Genomic DNA, 27,361 nt, shown 5'->3' on the forward strand with positions numbered 1-27,361 from the left:
AAGAATTTTTTAAGTCTAATAGACAATGTTGTAGCTGTTCCATCATGGATTATAAAGTAGAAATTATGCAAGGTTACAAAAAGTATGTCCATAAAAGATGGCCTTAAAATTACTGACTAGACCTATGTATATGGCATTATAAATATTGTGTATAATGGTACTGAAATAGAATTTCTTTCCTTGAGTTATTCTAACCACTTAAAACCATAAAGATAATTCTTTACTTTATAATCCATGCAAAATCCATGGTTTGCTAAAGTGTTCTAAATCATTTGAAGATGCTAAACTATATAATGTAGTAAGGAACAAAGTCCTTATCTAATAATTCAGACTTTATTAACTTTGTGTTTAAAACATGCCTTTAAGCATATGCTCATTTCTGAATTGCTTCTTTTAAAAAATGTATATATACATATACATAATATACATGTATATATTAAATGCACGAATTATATATTATGAAACAGTGAAATAAAGGGGAAATTAGCCATATAGATTTCTAATTTTATGCTTTAAAAAGTACTAAAAAATGAAGGACCCCAAACCTAGATTCGCTCTGCTAATTTGAACTGTACGACTTACATCACACAATATCCTGAAAAGGGAGAAAAAAATAGGGTGTATCTGAATCTGATGGATTTGGGGCCTCTTCTGTCTAAATAGTGGTTCTAAACAATTCCTTGCTTGGATGCTTCAGTAATTAATGCTATTTTTAAAATCTGTGAAAAACATGATCTTTGTGAGTTTGTTATGACCAGGTAGTTCTTTCTCTAGAGATGACTAATTGAATTGCACAGCATCTAGGTATGCACATCTGTCATTTCACCTAAGGAGTTCACTCCATACTTAAGGGAATAAAATATGGGCATGTTTCAAGAATCTTTTCTAACTTTCAAAAATATACAATTTAAATAAATAAATAAATAGGCAGCAATTGACCTATGAAATGTTTAAGTTGGGCACACTTTTAAAATGAATTTAATCTGAGATGATTTAATTTGAGAGAATGACAAAGTATAAATGTGAAATTCAATTAATTACACAGAGAGTTGTCAGGTGATTTCTGTGCCTATCTTTTGAAATTGATTGTGCATTCCAAGTACTGTATTTCAAAAGTATTTAATGCAACTATTTCTCATGAGTATTCCACAGCTGAAGAGGGAAAGAAGTGCACAAAATTATGAATAGACTGAGTTCAATATTTCTCAGATGTAAGAAATATTGATAAATGACTTCAATATATTTTAACAGAATTTATCTCATCTCTCACAGACAATTGATTAAAACTAAGTACAACTTTCAGTTTGTGGACACAATAATACAATTTATAACAACTAAAAGTTCTTTAGAGCAAACTGAAATGGATTTAAGATGTCATAATGCTTTTTAAAATCCAATTACTCCCACACCCTTTCTGGGTTTCTATACATTAGTGTCTTACATACCAATATTCATAAATAAAAAACTTTGGTGAAGAAAAACTACTTGAAATAAAGATGCGCTGCATGTTTGAAACATCTCATAAACTTGAACATAGTAGAAAACTTCCACTGAAACAAAGCACTTATGTTGCATATATCAAATGATTTTATATGACATTTAATAATTTCTATGCTTCAAGATTCTACTTGTCACACACACTAGAGAGAGACTTGATGTAAAGTAACCACTCAGATATACCTTTATTGCTTTAAGGCAAGTGCTATTATACTTTGCATTTCTGCCATGCTTTGTCCAAAGTATACATTAGCACTTTTTGTAGTTTAATTATCTTCTTTTTATTAGTAAGTTATTACCTCCTGATGACAAATATTTCTTATCTATGGTACATAATATGTTTAGACTCTTTAGTATATCAAATGAACTGGAACAGAAATCACTGCTGAAGTTGTCATTCAAAAAACTACTAGTACCTTATTTTTAATGGGATGAAAGGAGACAGAATAACTTATAATATTGGTAGGTACAGCATTGTTGGCATTAGAAATATACTAACAAATGTTAGCTAGAGAGCTATCTTAAAATTGGTAATGTTATTGTAATTTTCCCCAGAGAAAAATCCTCAAATCTATTCCACTAGGACCATATAACATTAAATGATCATTATATGATCATATGTGAACATTATATAATCCTATATGACCATTATATGATGATTTTGTAAGTGTGCTTGCAGAAATTAATAAGATCAGAAATAAGTTTTGTTTTCCCAGTTCCTTGAACTCAGAGCCTGGGCACTGTCCTTGGGCTTTTCTAGACAAGTGCTCTACCACTTGAGCCACAGCACTACTTCCGGCTTTTTCTGTGTATGTAGTACCAAGAAATCGAACTCAGGGCTTTGTATATGCTAGGCAGGCACTCTACCACTAGGCCATACTCCTGTCCTCAGAAATAATTTTTTAAAGATATTTTTACTGGAATATATTCATTGTGAAAGGGTGTTTCAGTCTGGTTGACAGCTTCTAAGACAGTAAGGAGAAGGTTAAATTCTGGAATTAAACCATTCTTCTTCAGATAAGAAAAAAAAACAAAACAAAACAACTAATGTGTGATTCTTCCATTCTTCCCAGACAAGCCTAAGATGTTTTGAGCAATTTTGTTGTTAGTTGCTGCTCTTTAGTTTTCGAAGCCTATACTAATTATCCTGTACTCATATGCTTTTTAATATTCACTGTCTACTTCAAGAAAGCAGTAAGCTGATAATTTTTCTTCACAAAAGATGAAAGGGAAAACTAGTAATTTTAAGAAATTTCTTCTCTTGTAAATTTCCATCAATTAAAAGAGTCATATTACAAACCCAGGTTGTACAAAACAAATGCCCTTCTCATGCTCACATCCGGGGCCTGTGAGCATGGTTGCTCACAACCCAGTGTGTGCCTGCTAAACAGTTCCTTAAATATGCCCTAACACTAATCAAAGCAAGCTTTGGACAACAGGCATGGTGGTGTCTACCTATAATCTCAGCTATCTGGGAGAAAAAAGTAGAATTGTAGTTTGAGGCTAAGTTAGGCAAAAAAAGGAGGGTAAATCTCACAAAATATTTTCTCAGCAGCAAATTGAACAAGGGTACACATGCCTATAATCTGTGCCTCTCAGAAGGTGGAGGTAGCAGAGTTGTAGTCTGAGACAAAGGCCTGTTTCAAATGGTAGAGCCCTTGCATAAGAAATGTCATGGCCTGAGTTCAATTTAGAACACTGGCAGACTGGACAAAGAAGAAAGCAGAAGAAGGGGGAGGGGGAGGAGGGGAGGGTGGAGGAGGAAGAGGAAGAAATGGTGGGGGAAGAAGAGATGGGCGTGGTGGTTCATGCCTGTAATCCTAGCTACTCAGGAAGCTGAGATCTGAGGATCTTGGTTCAAAGCCAAGCCAGACACTAAAGTCTGTGAAAGTTTTATCTCTAATTAACCACTAGAAAGCCGGAAGTGGCACTATGGCTCAAGTGGTAGAGCAGTAGCCTTGAGCTGAAGAGTTCAGGGACAAAACTCAGGCCCAAAGTTCAAGTCCCATGACCAAAAAAAAAAAGAAGAGAGAAGAGGTGGAGGAATAGGCTGCTACCTAAACCATAAACAGACACTGTACTGGTTTGTGGTATGTCATGCTACTTCCACCAACAGATAAAGTACTGCTGCTTATCTACTTTGTCTTATTTCTGTACAGAAACTTCACTTGTAATTTTGTCTCTAGCAGTCAACCATATTCTCTAGATGATTTCACCATCAGAAGGTGCCGTTAGCTCCAGCAATACCTGGAGCACAATTCTGCCATGCAACCTGGACTATTTTATGCATCTGCAATGACTAGATCCTGATACAGATAGATTCCCTCAGTTCTGTCTAAATCAAAAATGTCCTTCAAGCCAAAGAATGCCCCAAACACCCAAAAACCATGGAGATGGGGGAGGGGGGTGTGCATGGAGAAGGAGCAGATGGGTGAGCTGAACCAGTGCCTCTCAGGCACAAGAACTGCGTGTTCACTGGAATAGACCACATTGACTTCTTGGCAAGAGCCGTTGCTGCACACGTCGGTGATCCATTGCTGGGAGTCGTGAGGCAGGGAGTCAGAAGTGTTCAAGAGCATTGGAAAGAAGCCCAGAAGGTAAGCTGTTTATCTTCTAAGAACATTCATTTTCTCCAAAACAGAGAACATGAATCAGAAAAGTGGGTTTAGATGTGAATAAAGAAAACTGGCTAGTTATTGAAACAGTATCACTTTGGCTTCTTAAGAATAACCATGGGATTCATGAACACAATTCCTAGGAAAGAAGTAGATATACTGTTTTTTGTTTTGTTTTGTTTTTCTTTTTATCATGCTGCTAAGAATCACTGGTTTGATGACAGCTATGACAGAAGTACCTTCCTGAAGGTAGGTCCTGATACTGACTTTTTGATGAATTCCTTACATACAAAGGTCTTTTGGTTGATTAGAGTGGATGATTTCTTGATCAGTGCTCACTTAAGACCTATGAAATTGTCATGCACTGGATTTTAGTTTCTGCTTTGAAAAGGCAAAATAATAATTGATTTTCTTAATTTATAATCCCACCAAAAAGGATCCCTGGGGGGGGGAATGCTGCATCTGGCTGTGGCTTTTCCTATATGGACTGTGTCTCTTAACCACCTTGAGTCTGACTTCTGGCATGTTTTTGAAACATGTTTTCAACTTTTCTCTTCCATTAATTATCTCACCAGGGGAATGGATGGAAGCCAGGGGCGCACACATACTTTCAAGTTTCGAAGATAGTAATGATTCTACTGAACTGAAAAGTTCAGTTCTTTCACAGATTGGTCTTCTTACCACCCAATATCAAATGAAAGATCCATGTATATAACGGGCTCAACTAGCTCTTAAGGAAAGAATAGAAATACTAAGCATAGGGTATTTGCATACATATGTGAGTGTTTCCAAAATGTGATTTGTATTTCTATTTTAACTCTAATATGAGATGTTTACTAGCAACAGGATAGGTGATTCTGAATTCTTGTTGTAAGTCTTACCTATTAAATCAAACAAAACAATTAACCATGCTTATCACTAAGAAAGAAAATTCTGTGGAGAAAATTCAAGTTAAGATCCACAAAAAGAAGTGTTTTAAAGTTTAGTGGAGAGTAAAAATTCTTTTTAAACTTTTAAAATATTTTTTTAGTAATTTTCCTTTTCTGGTACTGGGGCTTATACTCAAGGCTTTGGATTCCTGCTTATACTGACACTCTACCACTTTAGCCATGCCACCACTTGCAGCTTTTTGCTGATTAACTGGATATGAAGTGTCAGAAGGATTTTTTTCCCAGGTCAGCCTTGAACTATGATCCTCAGATCTCAGCTTCCTGAATAGCTAGGATTAAAGATGTGAGACACTAGTTTAGTCTTAAAAGGTATTTACAAATTGAAGATGGTACACAATTGTAATTTTAGAATCAGGCATGCTATGTTAAGAGAACTGGGGATTTCATCCATTTTGGTTACATAGCAAGATCCTTTCTCAACAAACTAAAACATATTAACAGCCACAACCATACACACACACACACACACACACACACACAGAAAGTAATTCCTACCCATACAGAAAAGTTAGTGCCTGACTTTCTGACTCTTCATAATCAACTACCTCCATCCTCAGTCTAGGAAAACAAGAACCCATTTCCTATCGCCAAAGATTATTTATATAGGATCAAGAAATTCAGATGAATGGAATCGTAAAGTTTTCATTTTCTGGCTCTTTTTAATCAGCATAGCGTTTATGGATTCTATTTATTTATAGTACAGTATGTATCAGTAATCTTTTTGTCCTTATGGTCGAATAACATGATATTTGCATATAGTTAAAAGTTTGTTTATTCTTTTCCTGTTGATATACTTGTGTTTTTTTCTAGGTTGAAACCAATATGAGTAAAGCATCTGTAGACTTTGTAGGTAAATCTGAGTAGACATATACTATAGTTCTGATGAGCAAACGTGCAGAGGTGAATCGCTAAATCATTTGGTAAGAGCATGCTTAAGTTTATGAAGCAGACTTTTAAAAAGACAAAGAGACAGAGTCTTAATGAAAAAATGTTGCTGCTGTTTGTCCAAAATGGACACTATCTCTTCAGACATCCTAGTATCCACATGCTAGACCATCTCCCATATGCTCTGCTATGGCCTCACTGGCACTCCCAATGGAAAGAGGGTCACACGGTAGATACTGGGTTAAGAAAGTTTTACCTACCAGCATAGCTAGAGCAGAAGTTCAAATGAAACAAATCTGAGCTTGGCTGACTTCAGTATCAGGATTCAAAGAATACATAACCATCTTGCTTTGGTTCACTTTTAGAACTTGGATTTAGCCTCAGAGAAGGAGCCTAACAAAAAGTAGGTGGGGATAGCTAGAGCTCCAACCTGTTAGACTGGTGCTCAGAGCTAAGATTCTATCAGAGAACAGTAAAGAAGGTTAAGTAGATAAACATCTCCCACCAGTAACTCCAGACAGGGAGTAGTCCAAAGCAGTCTTCAACAGAGAATCAAGAAAATTACACACACACACACACACACACACACACACGTGTATATATATACATATATACACACATATGTGTGCTATATGTGGTATATATATATACACAATGAAATTTTATTCATCCATCAAGAATATTATATTATATTATTAGGAAGTGGCTGGACCTAGTAATAAATTATACTGCAAGAAGTATGCCAGGCTCGAAGATAAAGGACTCATCTTTTCTCTCATATGTGGAAGTTAGACCTAAAATATAAACACATATGAAAACACATGTGAGGTTTTGTGTATATGTGTACTATCTAGCTGACTGAAGTATGCTATATACAGAGACATACTTCCCTGAAGCAATTTACACCACAAAACTTTGACCAATGACAGTGTAACAAAATGAAAGGAAGCTGAAACATGTCATGTCTGAGAGGGCTGGAGGCTAATGGGAGGGAGGGATGAATGGAGAGAAGAATGGCAGGTAAATACAGTCATAATATTTCATGTACATATGTGAAAACAGAACTAGGTAAGTTGAGACAGAGGGGATGGGGTGATGGGAAGAGCAGGGAGAACGACGGAAGGAATGTCACTGATCAAGATGCAGTATGCACACACATGGATATGGTAAACAGAAACGATTTGAAGATGGTAATAATAATAAAACATGTGGTAAAGTCTTGCAATGTCAACCCCCATCCTTCCTTTCTGGGTTCCCATACCTGCTCTGCGTTTGACTCTGCATTGTGGTTAAGAACTTAAAGCTTTGATATTTCAATCCTGGCTTCCCCAGGGACTAGCAGTATGACTTTGGGCAAGTTCATTTGTGTTTCTCTTTTTTTCCTTTCTTCACTTATTTCAATTATAAAAGGAGAATAATAATAGCATTTTGTTTCCCAGAGCAATGGTAAGAAGGAAACAAGATCCACCACTATAAATGGAGCTCTAATGATTCTTTCCTTTTCTCTTTCACCCTGTGGACCTGACATCTCATGAATGTTAAGTATTATTCACTAGGCTACAGGCCACAGTTATTCTCAGGTGTTTCTCACCTAATGTGTTCACATAAACACTTAATCACTATGCATATCCTATGAAACTAGAGGAACTGAAGGGATGGGTGAGGTTGGGAGGGATGGGGGAGAATGATGAAAGAAATGATAATGATCAAGATGCATTGTACATTTGACATTTTGAATTATAACCCCTTTGTATAGTTACTTCAAGACAATAAAATATAATTTAAAAAGTTTATGAAGCAGAAACATGCTATTTTCAATTCGGAAAAAATCATTTTCCAGTCTTTTGTCAGTCTTTTAAATTTTAGTCAGTATTATGGGTATGATGTTATCCCATTGTGGCTTAAATTCTCCTTTCTGATAACAGCAATGAGAAACTTTTATACAATTGTTGGTCAATCATATGGTATTTTTGTCAAATGTTCAAGATTTTGCTAATTATAAATCAGTCTATTTCTCTCATTAATTGGTATGAACAACTTAGCTACTCTAAATCTATGTTCTCTGTTAGATACATATAGTTAAAATATTTTCTTACGGAGAATGCCATGTCTTTTTATTTGTTAATTTCTACACACACAAGACTTTTTAAATAAAAATCAAATTTTTAAATATTATCTTTAAGTAGTTTACCAAAATAGTTGCCATTTAACAAAGCAGTTTATAAATGCATTGTCAATGAAAATCACCTGGTTCAACATTCTCATCCCTATTTCCCCTACCCATCCCTTCCCTCACTTTTCTTAATTTTGTAAGATATACATTGGATAGTGAATGACTGCTTTATTACTTTGTAAAAAAAAATCTTGGTCCTTTCCACATTTGTATGGGTTATATCATAAATTATCTCCTGAAATGTTTTAGTTTTAACTTTTAGAATCAATGATACTTATATCTGCAATCCATTATATTCTTGAGAATAATAAGTTGGTATTTTGGGTTTGTTGTTTCCCTTGTGAATATCCAGTCTTTCCAGTGAAATTAATATGGAATGTCAACTTTTTCCAAGTAATTCTGAAAATTTAATTGATTATATATGAATCATATATTGACCACAGAAGTCCTGAAATCTGTCCTACCATTCATGCTTATCTTTGCACTAAAATAGTTACCTTTTAATATCTCTGCTTTTATAATAAGCCTTAAATTCAGATAATACAATACTGTTCATTTTATTTTTTTGTATATAAATCTATCTATAATTGGACCCAAGTTTTTCACAAATGGCCTAGAATACTTGTTTCAGTTCCTATAAAAACAAACAAGCAAGCAAAAACATGGTGGGAGTTCTATTAGGATCAGACAGAGTCTGTAGATCAGATCAGTTGGGAAAGATATATGTCTAAACAGTTCTGATTCTTCCAATCCATGCATGTGAATATTTCTTCATTTGTTTCAGTCTCATGAAATTTCCTTTAGCAATATTTCCTATTTCTCATTATATATTTAATGCATATCTTATTAATTTTATTCATATTTTATGTCATTGAAAACATGGTTTTTACAATTGAATTTCAATTTTGAGCTACTAGTTAGACCTTTGTATCCATAGGTCCAATATATATGGATTTAATCAGGTTATAAATATTCAGGTGAAAAATTACATTTGCACTGAACTTGCACAGTCTTTCTTTTTCATATGACTATGCCCTATGTAAAGGGCCAAAGAGCTATCTGCACAACATTTACATTCTAGAAGGTAATTCTAGTCACCTGGAGGATTGCAGGTTTCATGTTCTTCCTCTTTATACAATGTTCTTTCATGGGCTTCAACACCAGCAGATTTGGGTACCAGTGAGATTACTGGAAGGAATTCCCTGTGCATGTGGAGTGACTACTGTACACAAATAATGCTGAGTTTACATGCTGATCATACTATGCCAGTAATTAATTACCTTATTAATTTAAATAGATTTTAATATGATTTACTACAAAACATCCAGATGTCCTTTGAATAGAAATATGTTTACTTCTTCCTTTCCAATTCATATGCACTTTAATTACTTTTTTTGTTCTTGCAGTGGCAGATTCTCCACTATAATGTTTGTGATGAGTGAAATGGAATAATTTTGTCTTGCTCTCAATCTTGAAAGCAATATGCTTTATCAGCAAATTTTCACACAAGGTGAAATGTTTCATGCAAACTTATAGTGATACATAGGGCATAATTTTTGGCACAGTGACTTCTTCAATATGAATCAACTGAATGTGGTTATTAGTATAGGTCATATATTCTAAAACACTGGTGATTTTCTGTCTATTTTTTGTTAACTATTAGTAGATGAGGATCAGACTATTCAAGTATAATTATGAAATTATATTTCCCTGGTATTGGAGAGTGAACTTACAGTTTCACAGTTGCCTAGCTATATATCAACCCTTTCCTTTTTAATTTGTTTCTGAGGTAAGGTCTTACTAATTGTCCAGAAAGCTTAAAACTCGAGACCTTTAGTCACTGCATCTTGAGATTACAACATGTACTAACACAGAGAGATGTTCTTTCTCATTCATGAATTTTGAAGCTTCATTATTAGGTTAACAAAAATTTTGAATCATCAGGCCTTCTTATAAACTCCCCTTCAGTTATCAAATGTGGCTCTTGTTATTCTCCTCTTACAAGTTATTTTTTCTAATAAATGCACAGCCATATCACCATTCTTATGTCTACATCCTTCTCCATCTCTTCCTTTTAGTTTGTCCCTTACGTTAAATGCATGTTTCTGGAGGAAACATATAGATCATTTAACTTTAAAATTTTTTAATCTACCATGTTTGAAAGCTAACTGGACTCTAAGTTTATTAACAGTTAATGAAATGTTTAAATTAGTTTCCTTTGTCCCTTCAGAGTCTCTGCATCTCTTGCTATCTTCCTATAGGACTTTGAATAAATTCAAATATACATGAGGTTTCTTTGATGCATAACTTTGTCAAAAACACTTTCTAGAATGCTTTTGTGCAAATTAACCTATAGAATTTCATCTTATCAGTGCTATCTAGGATCAAGGTACTTCTTAAGCCAGTTGCATCATACTTCATGCTCCTGGAGGTTCTTATTCCCTTATTATGTCTAACTTTGCTAATGTGATATGTTTACAACAATATGATTTAAATTAATCTTATCCTATGTGGTATTTTCAGATTTTAATTCTGAGTGAGGTATATCTCATTTAAAATGTCATTATATTATCCCATTGCCTTCCACTAGTTATTGTTTATAATGGGAAGCAACTGCTGTATATGACAGCAGAATGCATTATTCCAGTTGAATTGAGAATTTCTTCTTGTGGTATTCTGCAGTTATATTTAGGCAAGCTTTAATGTGGCTGTTTTTTTATGAATTAGCATATATTTGTAATACAAGAGGATTTCATTATATTTCCATTCATGCCTCAAGTGTATTCTAATCAAATTCAACACCTCCATTATATTTCCTTAGTCTCCCTCTTTCCTCTGGTTGAGTAGGTTATATAATTATATGTGTGTATATATCCTATATACATATAATGTTTATATTTGCATATATGTATATGTATAAATATGCATATATATGTGAAAATTATAATGCTGCAAGACAAACACCAGCGAATCCTCTAAAGAAATTTCCAGAGTAATCTGTCAGGACTATGATTCATGTTCTGTGTTCCATGGTATAATTTAAAATTGTATCTCATGTGACATTTTAATTATTAGATAGTTGCTGTTAGTCTATCTGAGTCTCCATATTAAAATGTGGCAGACTAGATGAGTTAAACAACAGGTGCTTATTTTTTCATATTCCTGGAGATTAAATCTGAGATCATGGTAACCACGTGGTGAGGGTTTTCTTCCTGACATGTGAATGGCCATTTTCTCACTCTGTTTTCACATGGGAGGGGAGCAATGAAAGACATGTTCTAGGCAATAATTCTATCAGCTCAGGACCTCATCCTGATGACCTCATTTAATCCTGAGGATCTCCTAAAGGTCCTGCCTGGATATACCACATATCACCTCCACCAAGGAGTTAGGGCTTCAATAGAAGAATTTTACTATGGACATGATTAGTTAATGTTTGAACACATCCTATTCTGTGACTTATGTCTTCTTTCTGGGTGTACCTAGATTTTTAAGCTTTCAACTTGCTGGCTTTAAGAAAGATGTTGCTGGGCACGGTGGCTCTCGCATATAATTCTAGCTACTCAGGAGGCTGAGACGTGAGGATCAAGGTTCAAAGCCAGCCTGGGCACAAAAGAACCTGAGACTCTTATCTCCATCTAAACCTCCAGAAAATGAGAAGGGAGGCTTGGCTCAAGGATAGGGCAGTAGCCTTGAACTGAAGAGCTCAGGGACAATACCCAGGTCCAGGGGTAGGGCAGTAGCATTGAGCTGAAGAGCTCAGAGACAGGGCCTAGATCAAGCTCAATTCCCATGACTCACACACACAAAAAAATGTGTGATCACCTCAGTCTCAGTATTTCCCTAAGTGAAATACCAGGTTCACATCATTTCCTCTGCTTTGGGGCCAAATTCAAGACTTTGATGTCCAATTCCTTGAAAATATATATTCAATTCTTTTAAATTCAATTACATTTTATTCCTATTCTAATCTTTTGAGCCTATGAAACATTTACAATTAAACCTATATCTATATGGTATAATAATAACCTATATATATATATAGTATAATAACATTTCTCTAAAACTTTTACTTGTGATAGTCCAGAAATATAATAAAGATAGGAGTAATGTGGTACAGAAAATATTGTCAAATTCCTCTTGTAATAAAAGTTTAATTAGAGTTTTCATTTGCTAAATCCTTTTGGTGGCCTGTTAATTTAGGCATCATTACAGACCCTTGCCACTCTAAATTCACTGGTTGTCTAATTTGCTAAAACTGAATGTGAATTAAGTAGTAAGACCTGTCCTTTTTAAATATACTAAAAGAAAATCACAGATTTCATGATCCTACAAAATAATTCTAAGCCAGAGGTGAAATTAATAATCACAAATACACTTTTGTTTCATGTAACTCTCTTTGCCTTGGTTATGGAAAGGGTTTAGAGTGTGAAGAATATTTTTAGTTCAACATTGCATCGATATAGCAGTCTCATTTGTAGTTATTCTGTGTTCAGAAAGTCCTTAAAATAGCAGGAAATGTTGGTACCTGTGTAAAAATTCTTCCCTCCGAGAAGAAAATGTTTTTCCTGATAGAATCTAGCAAATCTAATGAGACAATGTATCTATGACTGTTTTACTTAATAGGAAGATATTCTATATTAGCAAAATGGGGCTAGGATTTCTTGGTGAACAGTCATTTGTGGAGAAGTTCATATAATAAGGGACTTAAAGGAGCTTCAAGGAAGTGCAGGTATTTTCAGAGACTAAAAGGTATCCAGAAAATGAGAAGGTCTTCTATCATAGCACCATCACAAGTCAGCTATTCCAATAAGTTTGAAAGGGATTCATTCTGCAGTTGCAGTCTCTTGAAATCAGAACAGTGCACCTCAACCATGGCTATGTTCCTGACATACAGAAATGATTTGTTGCATGGTAATCTATTTCTGTTGCTCTGAAATATTAAATTTCTACTACTTTATTATGCAAGATTAACGAAATAACAGTTTCCTCTATTCCATTACAAATATCAGTAAAATATCTTAAGACTTTATGATTAAACTTATTTGATCTTTTAAAAGTGATTGTGACTCTAGAATGTCGATGGCTCCTGAAAAATGGATTCTAATAGATGTTGTTTACAAAGATAATATCATAGACTTTTATTTTCCTTGACAATTTCAACTTAATTTCATTGTAGTATTTTCAGTAATGAGAACGATAAACATATATTTAATAAAATATGATTTGGATTTTTTTCATAATAAAATGTACACGCATAGTCTTCTTGCAGATCAAACAATGTGATTGTATTGTTACAGTGAGATGCAGAAGGGAAAGGCATCTAAAATTATTGAAAGTGTTTTCACAAAGAGGTTGTTTTACTTTTGTTTAAAGTATGGAAATAATGGCTAGATCTAAGTAGCCATTAGATTTCTGAGATGTGCTATTTATTGATGATGATTGATCTCTGAGATGTTGTCCAAAGATTACATATAGCAGGATATAATACTAGTTGAAAAAATAGAAAGCAAGGACCAAATTAACCTAAAATAGTATTCTATTTTATTTAAATTATGATTACCTGGGCCATATAGATAATTTCAGATGTTCAGTACACATATGAATGTACAATTAAATTAAAAATCATAACATGGCCTGGTGTAGTGGCCCACACCTGTAATCCTAGCTACTCTGAGGATTGTAGTTCAAAGTCAGTCCAGGCACTAAAGTCCCTGAGACTCTTATCTCCAATTAACCACTAGAAAATCACTACAAAAAGTGGGACTGTTGATCAAGAGGTAGGGTAGTAGCCTTGAGCTGAAGATCTCAGGGACAGTGCCCAGGCTTGGAGTTCGAGTCCAACGACTGACAGGAAAAAAATCATAACATGTATTCATAGATAGTATCTCTTTTATGGATAAAGGAAAAAAAATACCGTAATCCTTTTAAACTCACACACAAAAGTCATCACATGACATTAAAAAGAGGAATACATAAAAACCTCAGAATTAAGGGCCATGTGAACAAATGCATAAAATGCTAAAATACACAATGGATGGTGATAGGTGACATAGTCCAATTTAAATTGCATTTGAAATACCTTGTAGAACTGAGGAAGAGTTAACTGATATTTTTTCTTTGAAATATCAACAAACACCTTCAAAATATATGGCACTGAAAACTCTGCATAGTCTATAGTACATGAAGAATACCAACATTTCTAATTTTTCAGTAAGACAGATCTTCTAGGAAATTAATTCCAAAAACAGAGAAAGTGAAGTGAATGGAAAAGGAGGCAGAGTTCAAAGTCAAATTAAAGGCTATTATTATGTCCAAGGAGAGAACAAATAAACAAGTATAATAGGAAGAAAATATAGTTCTAGGCTCAAGATATTATTTTTGAGATTATTTCCTGTCTTGCACATACCACAAATATATTACAAACATGTGCAAGAGTAGGCTCTCACAAACAGTTGTCAGTTCCCTGATTATAAAATTTATCATTTAAGAGATAACTATACTATTGTTTCATACTCCATTGCAATTGTAATTCATTCAATAAAATGACCTAATATTTATCCAGTTTTACTTTTTGATAAACATGTTACTCCTTTAATATTTTTATTTAAAAAAATCTAAAATGTTATCTCCCATTGATCAAGTTCTTAATTGTTTTTTGCAGGTCATGGGACTTTAACTCGTCCTGGACACTGTCCCTGAGCATTTCAGCTCAATGCTACCGCCCTACCCTTGAGCCAAGCCCCACTTCCCATTTTATAGGGGTTAATTGGAAAGAAGAGTCTTTTTGTGCCCCAGCTGGCTTTGAACCTTGGTCCTCAGATTTCAGCCTCCTCAGTAGCTAGGATCACAGGCATGAGCCACTGTGCCTGGCTAAATGTTTTATAAGTCTAAATATCATATATCTGATTGTATGAATTTTCTAGAAGTCACAAGGGCACCCTAGTTTTACCCTAGTTTTATTGAGTATACAGGAAAGAGTGATTGTCACCTTTTTTTTTTTTTTTTGCCAGTCCTGGGCTTGAGCTCAGGGCCTGAGCACTGTCCTTGGACTTTCTCAAGGTTAGAGCTCTACCACTTGAGCCTCAGCCCCACTTGCGGCTTCTTTCTATGTATGTGGTACCGAGAAATGGAACCGGGGTCTTCATGCATGCTAGGCAAGCACTTTAACCACTAGGCCAAACTCCCGGCCTGATTGTCACTTTTTTAATGTAAATTCTGAAGTGATCAATATTCTCATATCATATGACATTTCTAAATTTCATTTAACTACTTCAAAGCTAAACAAAAAAAGAGATGATTACTTTGCACATTCATCTGTTTCCAAATTGTTAATAATTTCAATCTCCTCACATATTAACATATCCAAGCAGAAACATAGCATGAAAAATAATCTTTCACAAGAAAAGATTGTAGGTAAACTATTAACTGTGAACATGAGTGGATGAACTTGTGGAACTAACTAACATCATGCTTGCTATGTATTTATATATTATGAATGTGGATCAAAACAACTAAAAGGACATAGACAACTTAAACTTTTAATTCAACAGTACATTTTTTATCACCAATAGTCTACTTTATTTTCCAAAATGGTAAAAGATATCATCATTAATATCCAATATTGTCATTTAATACTGTCCATAGTTTTTCTATCATTTGATCTCCCGTGTCATTAAGCTCTGAAGATTTCTTCACACTGTGTTATTGTATAATGGTAATAACGTTTCAGTATTAAGAAATCACTTGGGGCCTTTGGCAATGGATAATCCATCTCAACATATGGTACTGATACAGCCTGTTAATTCAACCCCTTGGTTGCTTTGCCTCACTGGCTCTACTTTTGCACCTGTAGCTTGTTCCAATTAGCTCCCCAGGAGACAAATGCAAAACAGGCCAGCAACTTTCCTGAGGTATGAGAATCTATGCATTCATTAGTTCAACATGAAGATCAGTAATGAAGCCATTGTATTCAGCTTGCAACATTTTAAAATCATGACCTTTAATATGTGTTAGTTAACTACAAACCGGGTAGTTTAAAAATATATTGTCTTACAATTACCGAGGTCAGAAAACTGAAGCCAAGTCTTGGCAGGATTCTCCTTCCAGCTGAGACGCTAGAAGTATGCTCCCTGCCTTTTCTAGGTTCTGGAATTGGCAGCAGTTCTTTGGCTTGTGTGACAAGATTCCATTCTAATGTTGCCTTTCCTTCCTCCTCAAACACCCTGTGCTTTTCTCATAAGGTCACAACTTACTGTATTTGGGGCTCATCTAGATAATCCAGAACAAACTGTTTCTTTCAAATTCCTTAAATTAGCCATATTTTTCCATACAATATAACTTCGATAAGTTCAGAGAGTGGGACTTAGGCATATACTCTGGGAAGTCATCAGTTAATTCAACACAAAAAAATATCTGCTTTCAATTTGAACCGCTCTTTGACTCTCCCTGATGTTGTCTGTTTTCTTTTTTGGGGAATAATTAGCAGCAAATTCCCTGTCATTTAATCAGCAATTCTTTTGTTAATCAGGATACCTGTTTAATCACTCCATATTTATTGAATTTCTTTTCTGGATCATGCTATGTGTGAGGAAAACAGTAGAGTTACATACTATGCATTCAAGCTTATTATCAAATTATAAAGTTAGATATACTAAGGTATTTAAGAATACTTTTTTCAGCATGTTTTTTAAAAATGTTTTGAACATGCTAATAAAGTGCAATTTATTTCCAGATGCATTGTTTAATAGTATAGAAACCTATGAAAATACAAATTTAAGTGTATGTACTGGTATATAAACTCACATGGATAAATATTTGGAATTCTTGTTTATGAATACACTAATTCTGGTAAATCAAAGTGCTGCATTATTATTTAGGTCTTGAAAATTTTCTTAGAGGAAAACATGATTCCTTGATTCCTATTAATTCTTATGACTTCCTTAAATCATGAGGAGTAGCTATTGCTTTATCATAAATCAATAATAGTAGATAAGATATATGGAAATGTAAAATATTTTGTAATATTTCCTAACATGATCAGACCTAAAAGTAAGGTATATTTTCAGGCTAGCAAATACGCTAGTACAGCCTTGCTCATTTGTATTTCTCAAATTATTTTTACATTCTTTACATATGCTTAATAGGAAAATAGCCTTACACTCTCTGATTTCATATCTCAAATACACAGGAATGAGCTTAGAGTATTGCCAGTAGTAAATATAAGAATACATGTATTGATTCTTCAATTCTGTACATTATGAGGTGTAGTCAAGTCACTTTATCGGCTAATAATTATAATAAAACATTCATAGTAATGGATAGAGTAACACTCAACTTCATAAAATAATTGTAAACATAAAGAATTTAAATTTGTTAATCAAATTCTCAAGGTCTCTGGGAGTAAAAATAATTTTCTTCAAAATCATTAATTTAGATTAGGGCATAGGCATTGTTCTATATTTTCCATTCTCTGGCTCTCTCATGGTATCTTAGAGGAGTTTTCCTGGTGGTAATTTCCTAAAGAATCCTACTACTATGTATTTTAGTACAGGAAGTCAATTGCCTTCCAAAGATAAGACCCACGCAAGATAAAAGTCTATGGAGGCTCCTGGAGTTTGGCCAGGTGGTAGAGTGCTTGCCTAGCATGCACGAAGATCCGGGTTCGATTTCTCAGAACCATACAGATAAAAAAAAAGCTAGAAGTGGTTCTGAGGCTCAAGTGGTAGAGTTCTAGCCTTGGGAAAGTCCAAGGAGAGTGCTCAGGTCCTGAGCTCAAGCCCAGGACTGGCAAAAAAATAAAAATAAAAAATAAAAAGTCTTTCTAAAAAAGAGTTTATGGAAACTTCTGTATGCACGTATATCACGTATATGTATGCCTATGAATATATGTACATGCACATACATATATGTTTTATACATACATGTATACATGTATGTATTTGGTGACTCAGTCATTTCTTTCTCTGCTTTTCAAAAGAATATTTAATTATATGTCAATAAGATTGACCTGAATATTACAAGGCAGACATTGATAAAAAAAATGTATGTGGCTATTTCTTCTTCCTCTGTGAGAAAACTCATAACAGGTTTATTCCCTCCCATAGGTAACAAAATCTCTGTGGTGTACCCCATGAGTTCAGAATGGAAAAATAAAGCTTAGTATTTCCTCTGGTCTTGTCTGCTAGTTCAAATATTGAATTTGAATCGCATGAAAGTTGTGTTAGAAATAACATAGCTCTAAACCTTCAATCCCAACCTTAGAAAACAAGATCACTCTAGAAAATTAACTACAAAGTGAGTAAGGCCAGACTCACAGAAGAAATGGAGTATAGGGTACTTGAGAGTAACAACCAGATGCTTTGTACTAATACATGGAAAAGAATTGCTTGATCTAGACCATTTAAATTAACCTGCTTGATTAACAGACTACAGTTTCTTTTTTATATTAGCAGTTAGATCATCACATAAATTTATATTTTCCTAGAAGTATTTGGCTTTGTGTTATTAGTTTATGTTAAGAATCAAAATAGAAAGGCCTTATATTTAAGTGATCCTTAACCACAAGTATTATCTCATAAGGAACGGATGCAGGGAGGAACTGTTCATAGTCTTTGTTGAATCAACTGCATTTTATTAATTTAATATGGCACATAAGGAAGCAAAACTGACTCAAAGCAAATCCATATGCAGAGAATACTCTAGTACTAAAAATGTTAACATTATAAGTTGGATATTGTAATAGTTTTTAATTGTCCTTCACCTAATAAATTCTCTATCTTTATTAGCATTAAACACTCTAACTACTAAAATTAACTGCATATAAGTAAAGCAGTGATGGGCCTAAACTCTGCCTCAAGATTAACAGATTTTCTTTAGGTTATTAAATTATTTAGATAAGTATATAAAACTATACAGAGAAAAATATTAAAAATAAAATTATATGAAGAAGCACAAGTACTACTTCATTTCAACTTCTTATATGCCAGATATAAATTTATTGTTTTTCCTTGGAACACTTATGAATAAGTCATTTTAAGATGAGAGATAATTAACAAAATGAATAAGTTAATAAAATAAATACATAAATAAACATTTCTGCTACTAGTAACTTCAGACCAAATGTCTATTCACTTTTTCAATCTGATTTAAATAGTTACTATAATTTGTTATATTATTACTGAAGTATTCAAAATATCCAATCTCATTCACTTCATAAGTGTCTATTTCATTTCATGGGCACAGAAGCTATTTTAGCTGGAAATGGAAACTTTTAAGGTAAATAACAAGAAGTTCCATGCCTTTAGAAAACATTTTCCTTCTTCCACTGGCATGAGCCTAAGATCCTTCGGCTTGAGAATATGAAATGCATTTAAGACCAAAATATGTCAAATCCCACCTGTGACAAGAAAGCTGCATCTCCCAGCTCCAGCTTCATTAATGATGCTGCAGTTATAAATTCCATAGTGTTCATTGGAAAGACTCTTCACTGGATACTCTGTGTACTCCTGAGAGTCAAACTGACCAGTCCGTAACAGCTTATTGCCCAAGCGCCATTCATAGGTCAGAACTCGAATGGGGTAGGCTCTCAGTACCCTGCAGCTCATAGTGACACTGCGATCCTGTCCTTGCCGGATTTCCAGGAAGGCTGGTTCCACAGCAGGAGGATCTGTAGAAAAGAGGCAAAAACTGATCAAAGAAGAGGCATTCGATAATGGAACCTCACTGCGTATTCTTTTTACATGAATCTATTTTTTTCACATTTTTATATATAAAATTTAGTTACGGTACACACTTTTAAAAGGTACATCTTATGACATAGGAAATAATCTTAGAAACCTACAAAGTTTTAAGAAACATTAAGTAAAAATCTATGTATATTTCACTAGCCTATTTTGACAAACATAAATTTGAAATTTATTGTGATAATTACATGATTTAAAAAATAAAAAAGATATAAGCAGAAATAAAACACACTGATAATATTGTTTCTCTCTATCTCCCCCATCTCTCTCACTCTCTCTACATATATAAGTGCATTAAATTTATAAGAAAGATTTAAACAAAGGCTATGATATATATCTTGATAATTATAAAAACATATGTCATGAATCTGTTACGGACAAGGAAAGACGTTGGTGGATTGCACAGATAGGATAAGGGATTGTATCTTCTGAGCATGAACAATGAGTCGTCCCCATCGCCTTACAAAAGTATTTGTGGGCTAAACAAGCAGGATTGTTTTTGTTTTGTTTTCTTAGGGCTGCTCAGAAAGAAAAGGTTGTTGCGATTGCTTTTGTGTATAGCCATCAATGATACTCTGGATTTAAGATGAAGAATAAAGCAGGGCCTTTGACTAGAATGAGAACTTGTAAGTAGATAATGAAAGTGGTTTGAGTCTGTTATTGTAATTGCTCCCTTGTGAATCTCAGTCTTTTGGAAACTGGATACTCACGGATTAACAGACTAGGTAACATAATTTTATAAGCATTTTCTATTTAGCCTGATATTTGGCTGGGATTCATAATATCATGGATAAACCTTAAACAAATTTTGCAAATTATACTGCAGGTAAGAAGTTATTTTCTACTCATTGCAAAACCTTATTTCTCTAGTATAATTGTGACCTTTTTCTATGTAATTAAAATCTGCTACTATAAGTACCTAACCTCTTTTGGTTTGGATGAGGTTTCCGGTATTTATAATACAGTCATTTAAAGTGCAGAACTGAAAGTTGATGGCTCATATACATAATCCTACTCAGGAGGCTTAGAGCTCACTTTAACAGTTCAAAACCAGTCAGACAGAAAAGTCCATGAGACTCTTTAATTCACCAGAAAAAATCTGGAATGGAGTCTACTGATAGAGTACTAGCCTTCAGCAAAATTCTAAGGGACAGTGCCCAGGCCCTGAGTTCAAGTCTCAGTACCAACATACACACATACATAGGTACACACACATACACAGAAATAAATAAATACAAATGCACAAAATGCACTGGAATTATTTAATGTACAGAGAATGAAAACCTTTCTTAAGATTTTGAGTGGTCATAGTATATAAAGATTACTGCGTGGTCTCTGTTAATGTAGTTCATTGATTCCGTCAAGAAAACTGCAAATACTTTGTGATATATTTCACAACACAATTTCATACCTAACTGGATTTAGAAGACCCTTTTGTGAATTGAGAGAGTTTCTCTTTCTTTGATGCTCTCTGCATGTCTGTCTCTGTGTCTAAACCGTATAGAATATTCCAACAGATTTTACAAGGAATACTCAAGTATCTAGTCTGCTGTTCTTCACATGTTATTTTGCCTGCGATTTAATATCACTCAACTTCCCCAATACTCTTTTGGCTAATCCTTCTTGCTTCATTAGCAAATATTTTTTAGCTACACTATTAATTCAAGCATTATTCATTCAGTCGATTCTGGTGTGGAGATTCTCTAAAAGGAGAAAGAAATTTTAGATGTGCAAGAACACATCTTTTATAGTATTACACAATGAAATATGAAAGGAAGTTCTATGCAGATAGAAAAAAGAATTTGGAGAAAATGATAATCAAATTCTGTCTTCAAGGATCCACAGAAAGTAATCAAGCCATAGCAAGGTGTTCCAGATACAGGAAAAATGATAGAGCAATCAAGTGGATTCACAAAGCTAGAACACAAATGTCAGGAGGATTGAGGGCAAAGTCTTTTGAGGTTCTTATCTCCAATTAACCACCAAAAAAACAGAAGTGAAGCTATGGCTCAAGTGCCAGGATCTGAGATCAAGACAAGGACTGATATATAATAAATGAACAAGTCAAAAAAAGCTGGTTCTTTGAGAGAATAAATAAGATTGATCAACATTTAGCCATTCTTATTAAGAGGAAGTCAGCCATGGGTGTGGCGTAGTGGCTGAGTGCTTTCCTGGTATGCATGAAGCCCTGCGTTTGAGTCCTCAGTACCACATACACAGAAAAAGCCAGAAGTGGTGGTGTAGCTCAGATAGTGGAGTACTAGACTTGAGAAAGACCAAGGACAGTATCCAGGGACTTGAGTTCAAGCCCTAGGACTGGAAAAAGAAAAAAAGAGCTAGTTAAAAACATAAATAAAGTTAGAGGTAAAATTGGGATCTCAGAAAAAAATACAAAAACTGTCCAAAAGATTGTAAGAAAATTAGTAAAAATAATTTTCAAATTCCTTTCTCAAATTCTTTCCCTTTTGTTGTCCTTAGGTTGTTAGTGTACAATCCAAGGCTAACACATTTTTTTCCTAAGGATGAATTAAGGTATTGTTAACTATGTCACAATGTAGGAGTTAAAATAAGAATTTAATTTCTAATATTTTCTCCTTCTTGAATGGATGGAAACAATAAATAGAAAAAACAGAAACAGTGGCATAGTACTAATTGTGACAATTACAGAAATATTGATCAACAAAAATATACCTAAGTGCTCCATTTTGTTCCTGAAAGTTAATTATGGTAAACCATTTTATATAATAATACTTAAATTAAATCACAGAATTTTAATTAACAAAATAGACTCCTAATTGTACAAATATATCAATTTAGCTAATTTTACAAATCTGACAGACAGATAATACAGATAGATTATTATTATCATAGTAAACTGTGTAGATGTAAGTTTTTAGAAATGTGGGCCTTTTCTCAAAATTATAGGAGTAATACAATAGAACTCATGCAAAATATTTTTCAAAATCTGGCTAGTTAAAATGAAAAGTCTAATTTAGGCAAAAAAGATAAATTTTGTGTTGTTTGTCTGAGAAGTATGGAGCTGACACTAGTGGTACATGCCCGTGACAGTTCAAAGCTAGCCTGGACAGAAATGGCCAACAAATTCTTATTCCCATACTATCAGCAAAACACTAGCTGTGGTAATGTGGCTCAAGTGATAAAAATCAGCCTTGTGCAAAAGTGCTAAGGGAGACCCTCCAGCCCCAGGGTTCAAGCCCCAGTGCTGGTATATTAAAAAAAGAACATTAAATTTTATTTTCCATTAAAGTGGAGCTCATACTTTTCTTCTGGCTTATGATTCTCTTCAAAGAATGTTTTTACTTTGATGATGAAAGACATATCCATGTATTTTTATTTACATAAATAGCAAACAAAACAAGAAAAAAACAATGACAATTCCAATGGTTCTAAAATGTCTCAGCTATACGATTTTATTGTGATAACTGGTTCTTTTACTTATTTTTAAGAAAGACAAGTACTGATGATAAAGCTTACTGGATGTCATCCATATACAGAGGATACATAAATGCATTATTCAAATTAGGATGGAGAATGCTTTCTTCATTTATTATGATTTAAGGAAAACAAAGTGCATGCTAATATTCAAGCAGTATGTTAAATAGGTTTGTGTAGTAATGGAGTCTATGTGTAATAATTAAGTTGCACTGCTGACACTGATGAGTGGCCTGAGTAGAAGATGCCCTGATTATGTACTTTAAAACAATCAACTACTGAAAAACCAACACACACAGTTTTCACTGATTTGAATGTAAAGATAATGCCCAAAGAAGAAAAGCATTCTTTGGGGGGGGGGCGGGAAATGGGTACCAAGACATGTGAAAGGGTATCAATGTACGTGAATTAATGCACCTTCTATCTGGCAAATATCATGTAACCCTTTTACTAATTACAATAAAAAATGCAAAAAAAAGAAAAGCATTCTTTGATGTGATACATTCTTTTCTATGGAATAACAGTAATTCTGAAATTTCAGCTTAAAGAGATTATTATGGATGAGAAAGGAAGAGCCGTTTCCATTGACTCTGCCAAGTTATAACTAGTTGCTGCATTTACAAACATAGGAACATTAAAAAATGCCATATTTAAAATTTCTCTATCTTCCTTATAGAAAGACTCAGAGAGGCAACATAATAGTTATATCTCCAGTCACAGCCAGTGTTTTGGTAACTATATTTTAAATAGCAAGTTTGAGAAGTGAATGTTTTCCTAGACTGTTTCTGTGCAGACCTCTAACCCTCAATCTAATTGCACAGTTGGATAAGGGTCCAACATTTTCACTGAGAAAACATGTGTGTGTTTCAACTATTTGAAAATTTCTGATCACACTTAATATTAAGGAACTTTGGCTATTTTTTTTCTTCTTTACATTAGCACATATTGATCCAGGCACTGGTGACTCATGGTTTTAGTGCTAGCTACTCAAGAGGCTGAGAATATTGCAGTTCTAGGCCAGCCTAAGAAGGAAAGGCTGACATTCTGATCTCCAGTTAATTACCCAAAATGTTGCAAGTGGAGCTGTGACTCAAGTGGTAGAGCACTATACTTGAGCAGAAAAGCTCAGGGAAAAATGCCGGTTCCTGAGTTCAAGGCTAGTAACTGGCACTAAACAACAACAACAACAACAATAACAACAACAGAACATTTATATAAATAAATATCCATTGAGTTTGTAATGTAGAGCACTATACATTGTTTTTAAAGAAAATATAGAAGTTCAAACTGGCACATATAAAATATTTATAAAGTATTTTTTAGCACTACTCCAAGGAAGTCAGTTGTACAGGCATTGTATGAAGCAATAAAAAACTAATTGAGTTTATGGCCTAGCTTTGGAAGATAGTGAACAAATGCATGAACATTTAAACAAGGTAATGATTAAGTTCAATGAGATTTTAAGCATTGACAAGTTGTTGGAAGAATATGCTATTGAGTAGCAATGCTCTAACTCTTCACAGGAGAACATTATCAGGGAATGGAGAAATCAAAGATTTCTTGACTTGGTTTAGAAAAAAAAAATATTTCAAGTCACCAAAGTTCACTAGGCAGTGAGAAATGAGGGAAAATATCATTTAGTGTGGAGAAGAGCTGGGACTCCAAACCTGGACACTGTGTACACTTATTTTTTCTCAACCATCTTTGTTCATTTATCTAGCAATAATCTTCCAAAAATAATGGAATCTAGGTTTAGGACTTATATGTAAACAAAGGCTTCCTTGAACATTATACAATAAACAGATGGTATGTCCTAAGTTACTTTAGTTCCCCTGGATAAAACTGTTATCTTCTCTAAGAATGTTGAGGAGTCAGGCCACGGTGGCTCATGCTTGTAATCCTAACTACTCAAGAGTTTAAGATCTGAGAATCATGGTTCAAAGCCAGCCTGGGAAGGAAAGTTCCTGTAAGATTCTTATCTCCAAGTATCCATTCGTAAGCAGAAAGTGGGGTTGTGGCTCAAAGTTATATCCTCAAGCAAAAGACCTCAAGAATAGCTCTCAGCCATGAGTTCAAACCCCACAACTGATAGAAAAAAAAAAGAATACTGAGAAAAAGTGTTTCTATGTGTCATAGAAATATGCAAAATACAATCAAGGCACTCAGGATATTTACAATTATAAAATAAATGCTTCCTGATCACGTATTTCTAATTGGGATAACAATTTAATCATCTCCTCATCAAGACAGCAGCTTCCAGTGGATAGTTGTATACAGCTCTCCCTGACACATTTTCGGAGAACATTTCCCTACGACATTGAGTCACCTGTCAAAATCCCACACAGCTGATTTCTAACAATACAGGTTTTTCCTCTGTATTGAAGTGAATCTAGTCTGGCAATTATATAAAAATATTGTGATTATATAAATACTCATAATCACTGACTTGCAAAAGAACTAGTAATTACTTCCATGATTTAATTTTCTGATAGCAGAGATACCAATGTTAGACATAGCTCAGTTTTCCACTTTGTTCTTTCATCCTCCATGCCTGCCATTTACCTGGTGGTGGATTCAGATTTCTTGTCTGTATTTTAGAAATTTTAGATACAGACCTTTCCCATCCTATCAATGACTCTTTGTAAAACTAAATGAAGGAAGATGTAAAGAAAAAGTGTAAAGAACAAACCTATAAAATGATGCTAAGAAAAATACATTTGTAAATCTTGTTTACTAGTAATCTCTCTTACTTTTTAAAATAATTTGAATATAGGCCGTTGACTGCAGACTTTTTTCCTCAATAATAATTAATGGAAATATTTAACTTGGCCCTGGAAAATGATGCCAGTATATCTAATCATACTTTCAAGTCTTTAGATACTATGTGCTGCAAAATTTCTTTACTCAGATTAAAACCTGTTTTAGTTCTACTCTAATAAATTAGTTAATTAATTGCTTAGTTATTAGCATTACTGGTTTTGAATTCAGAGCAGCTTACTGGTTAGGCAAGCTCTCCATTACTGAATCAGATGCCCAGTCTTATTTTATGCTATTGGCTTTGAGATAGGGTCTTGCCTCTTGCCCAGATGGAAGACAGTCTGCCTAGTTCACATTTCCCATCATAGCTGAGATGACAGTCACATTCCACCACTCCCAGCTTGTCACTACTGAGAAGGAATCTTACAAACATTTCTGCCCTGGCTGACTTAGAACTGCAATCTCTCTTAGCTCAGATTGCCATAAAATAGGATATCAGTCGTGCACCCTCCTTCCAACCATTGGTTGACAAAGGTATCTTTCCTTAGTTCCTGTGCTAGTCTTAAATAGGGGATCTGTATCTTAGCATTTCAAGTATCTAGGAGTACAGGAATGAACCACAAGAGTCCTGCTTATTTTTATTTTTGTGTACATGTTACAGTACTTTTCAGTCATGTATACCACTATTACTCATGTTAATGAAAGTCACTATTGGGATATTTCTTCACAAAAAGCAAAAGACATCAGGCTTCAGTATTTTCATGGAGATTTTTCAAGGGATACACATCCTGAGGACTAATTTGTCTGCTAAAAAGTGTCACTATATTTGGTAACATTTGACAGCCAGAGGATGCTTGCTAGAACACCAGGTAAACAACAGTTTTTACCATATGGCATTAGCATTTGGAAAACCAGGAAACAATAGATGGCCCAGAAATATACATGGTACTCCATTCAAGCACAGGGTCGATGATGCGCAAATGGCTTTTATACAAATGACTCTTTGTATAAATCGATTCATCATCTCCCTGAATATCTTCCCCTTTATTATTTGTACTAATAAAGACTTTTCAGGGATTCTACCTGATGTAAAGCTACTTTACTTAATTATAAAGCCATAGTAGGTCAGCTCAACATTTAGGTCAGAGGAAATGGAAGACAATATTGAAGAGTAACAACTTGAATATTGCTACAATGATTCCAGAGAACTTCCTGTGGAAACACTGTTAGATCTGTTTTTTAGTTCTTATCCACAGCGCATATACATTCATGGTTAGGGCTAGTGAA

At 34.2% G+C, this 27,361-nt stretch overlaps 1 protein-coding gene across 2 annotated transcripts in view; it reads right to left on the bottom strand.

Moving 5' to 3' along the window:
• The window catches only part of Mdga2 (MAM domain containing glycosylphosphatidylinositol anchor 2), a 666,956-nt gene that overhangs the window by 55,740 nt on the left and 583,855 nt on the right, over nt 1–27,361 (bottom strand). For both annotated transcript variants that reach the window (XM_090345038.1, XM_090345037.1), the window contains exon 9: nt 19,519–19,788. In XM_090345038.1, the coding sequence (XP_090201164.1) occupies nt 19,519–19,788 (270 nt within the window). The remainder of the gene's footprint in view (nt 1–19,518; nt 19,789–27,361) is intronic.

This window comes from Megascapheus bottae, chromosome 14 (genome assembly GCF_031878675.1).
Source record: "Megascapheus bottae isolate mThoBot1 chromosome 14, mThoBot2.hap1, whole genome shotgun sequence".
Classification (NCBI taxonomy): Eukaryota; Metazoa; Chordata; class Mammalia; order Rodentia; family Geomyidae; genus Megascapheus; species Megascapheus bottae.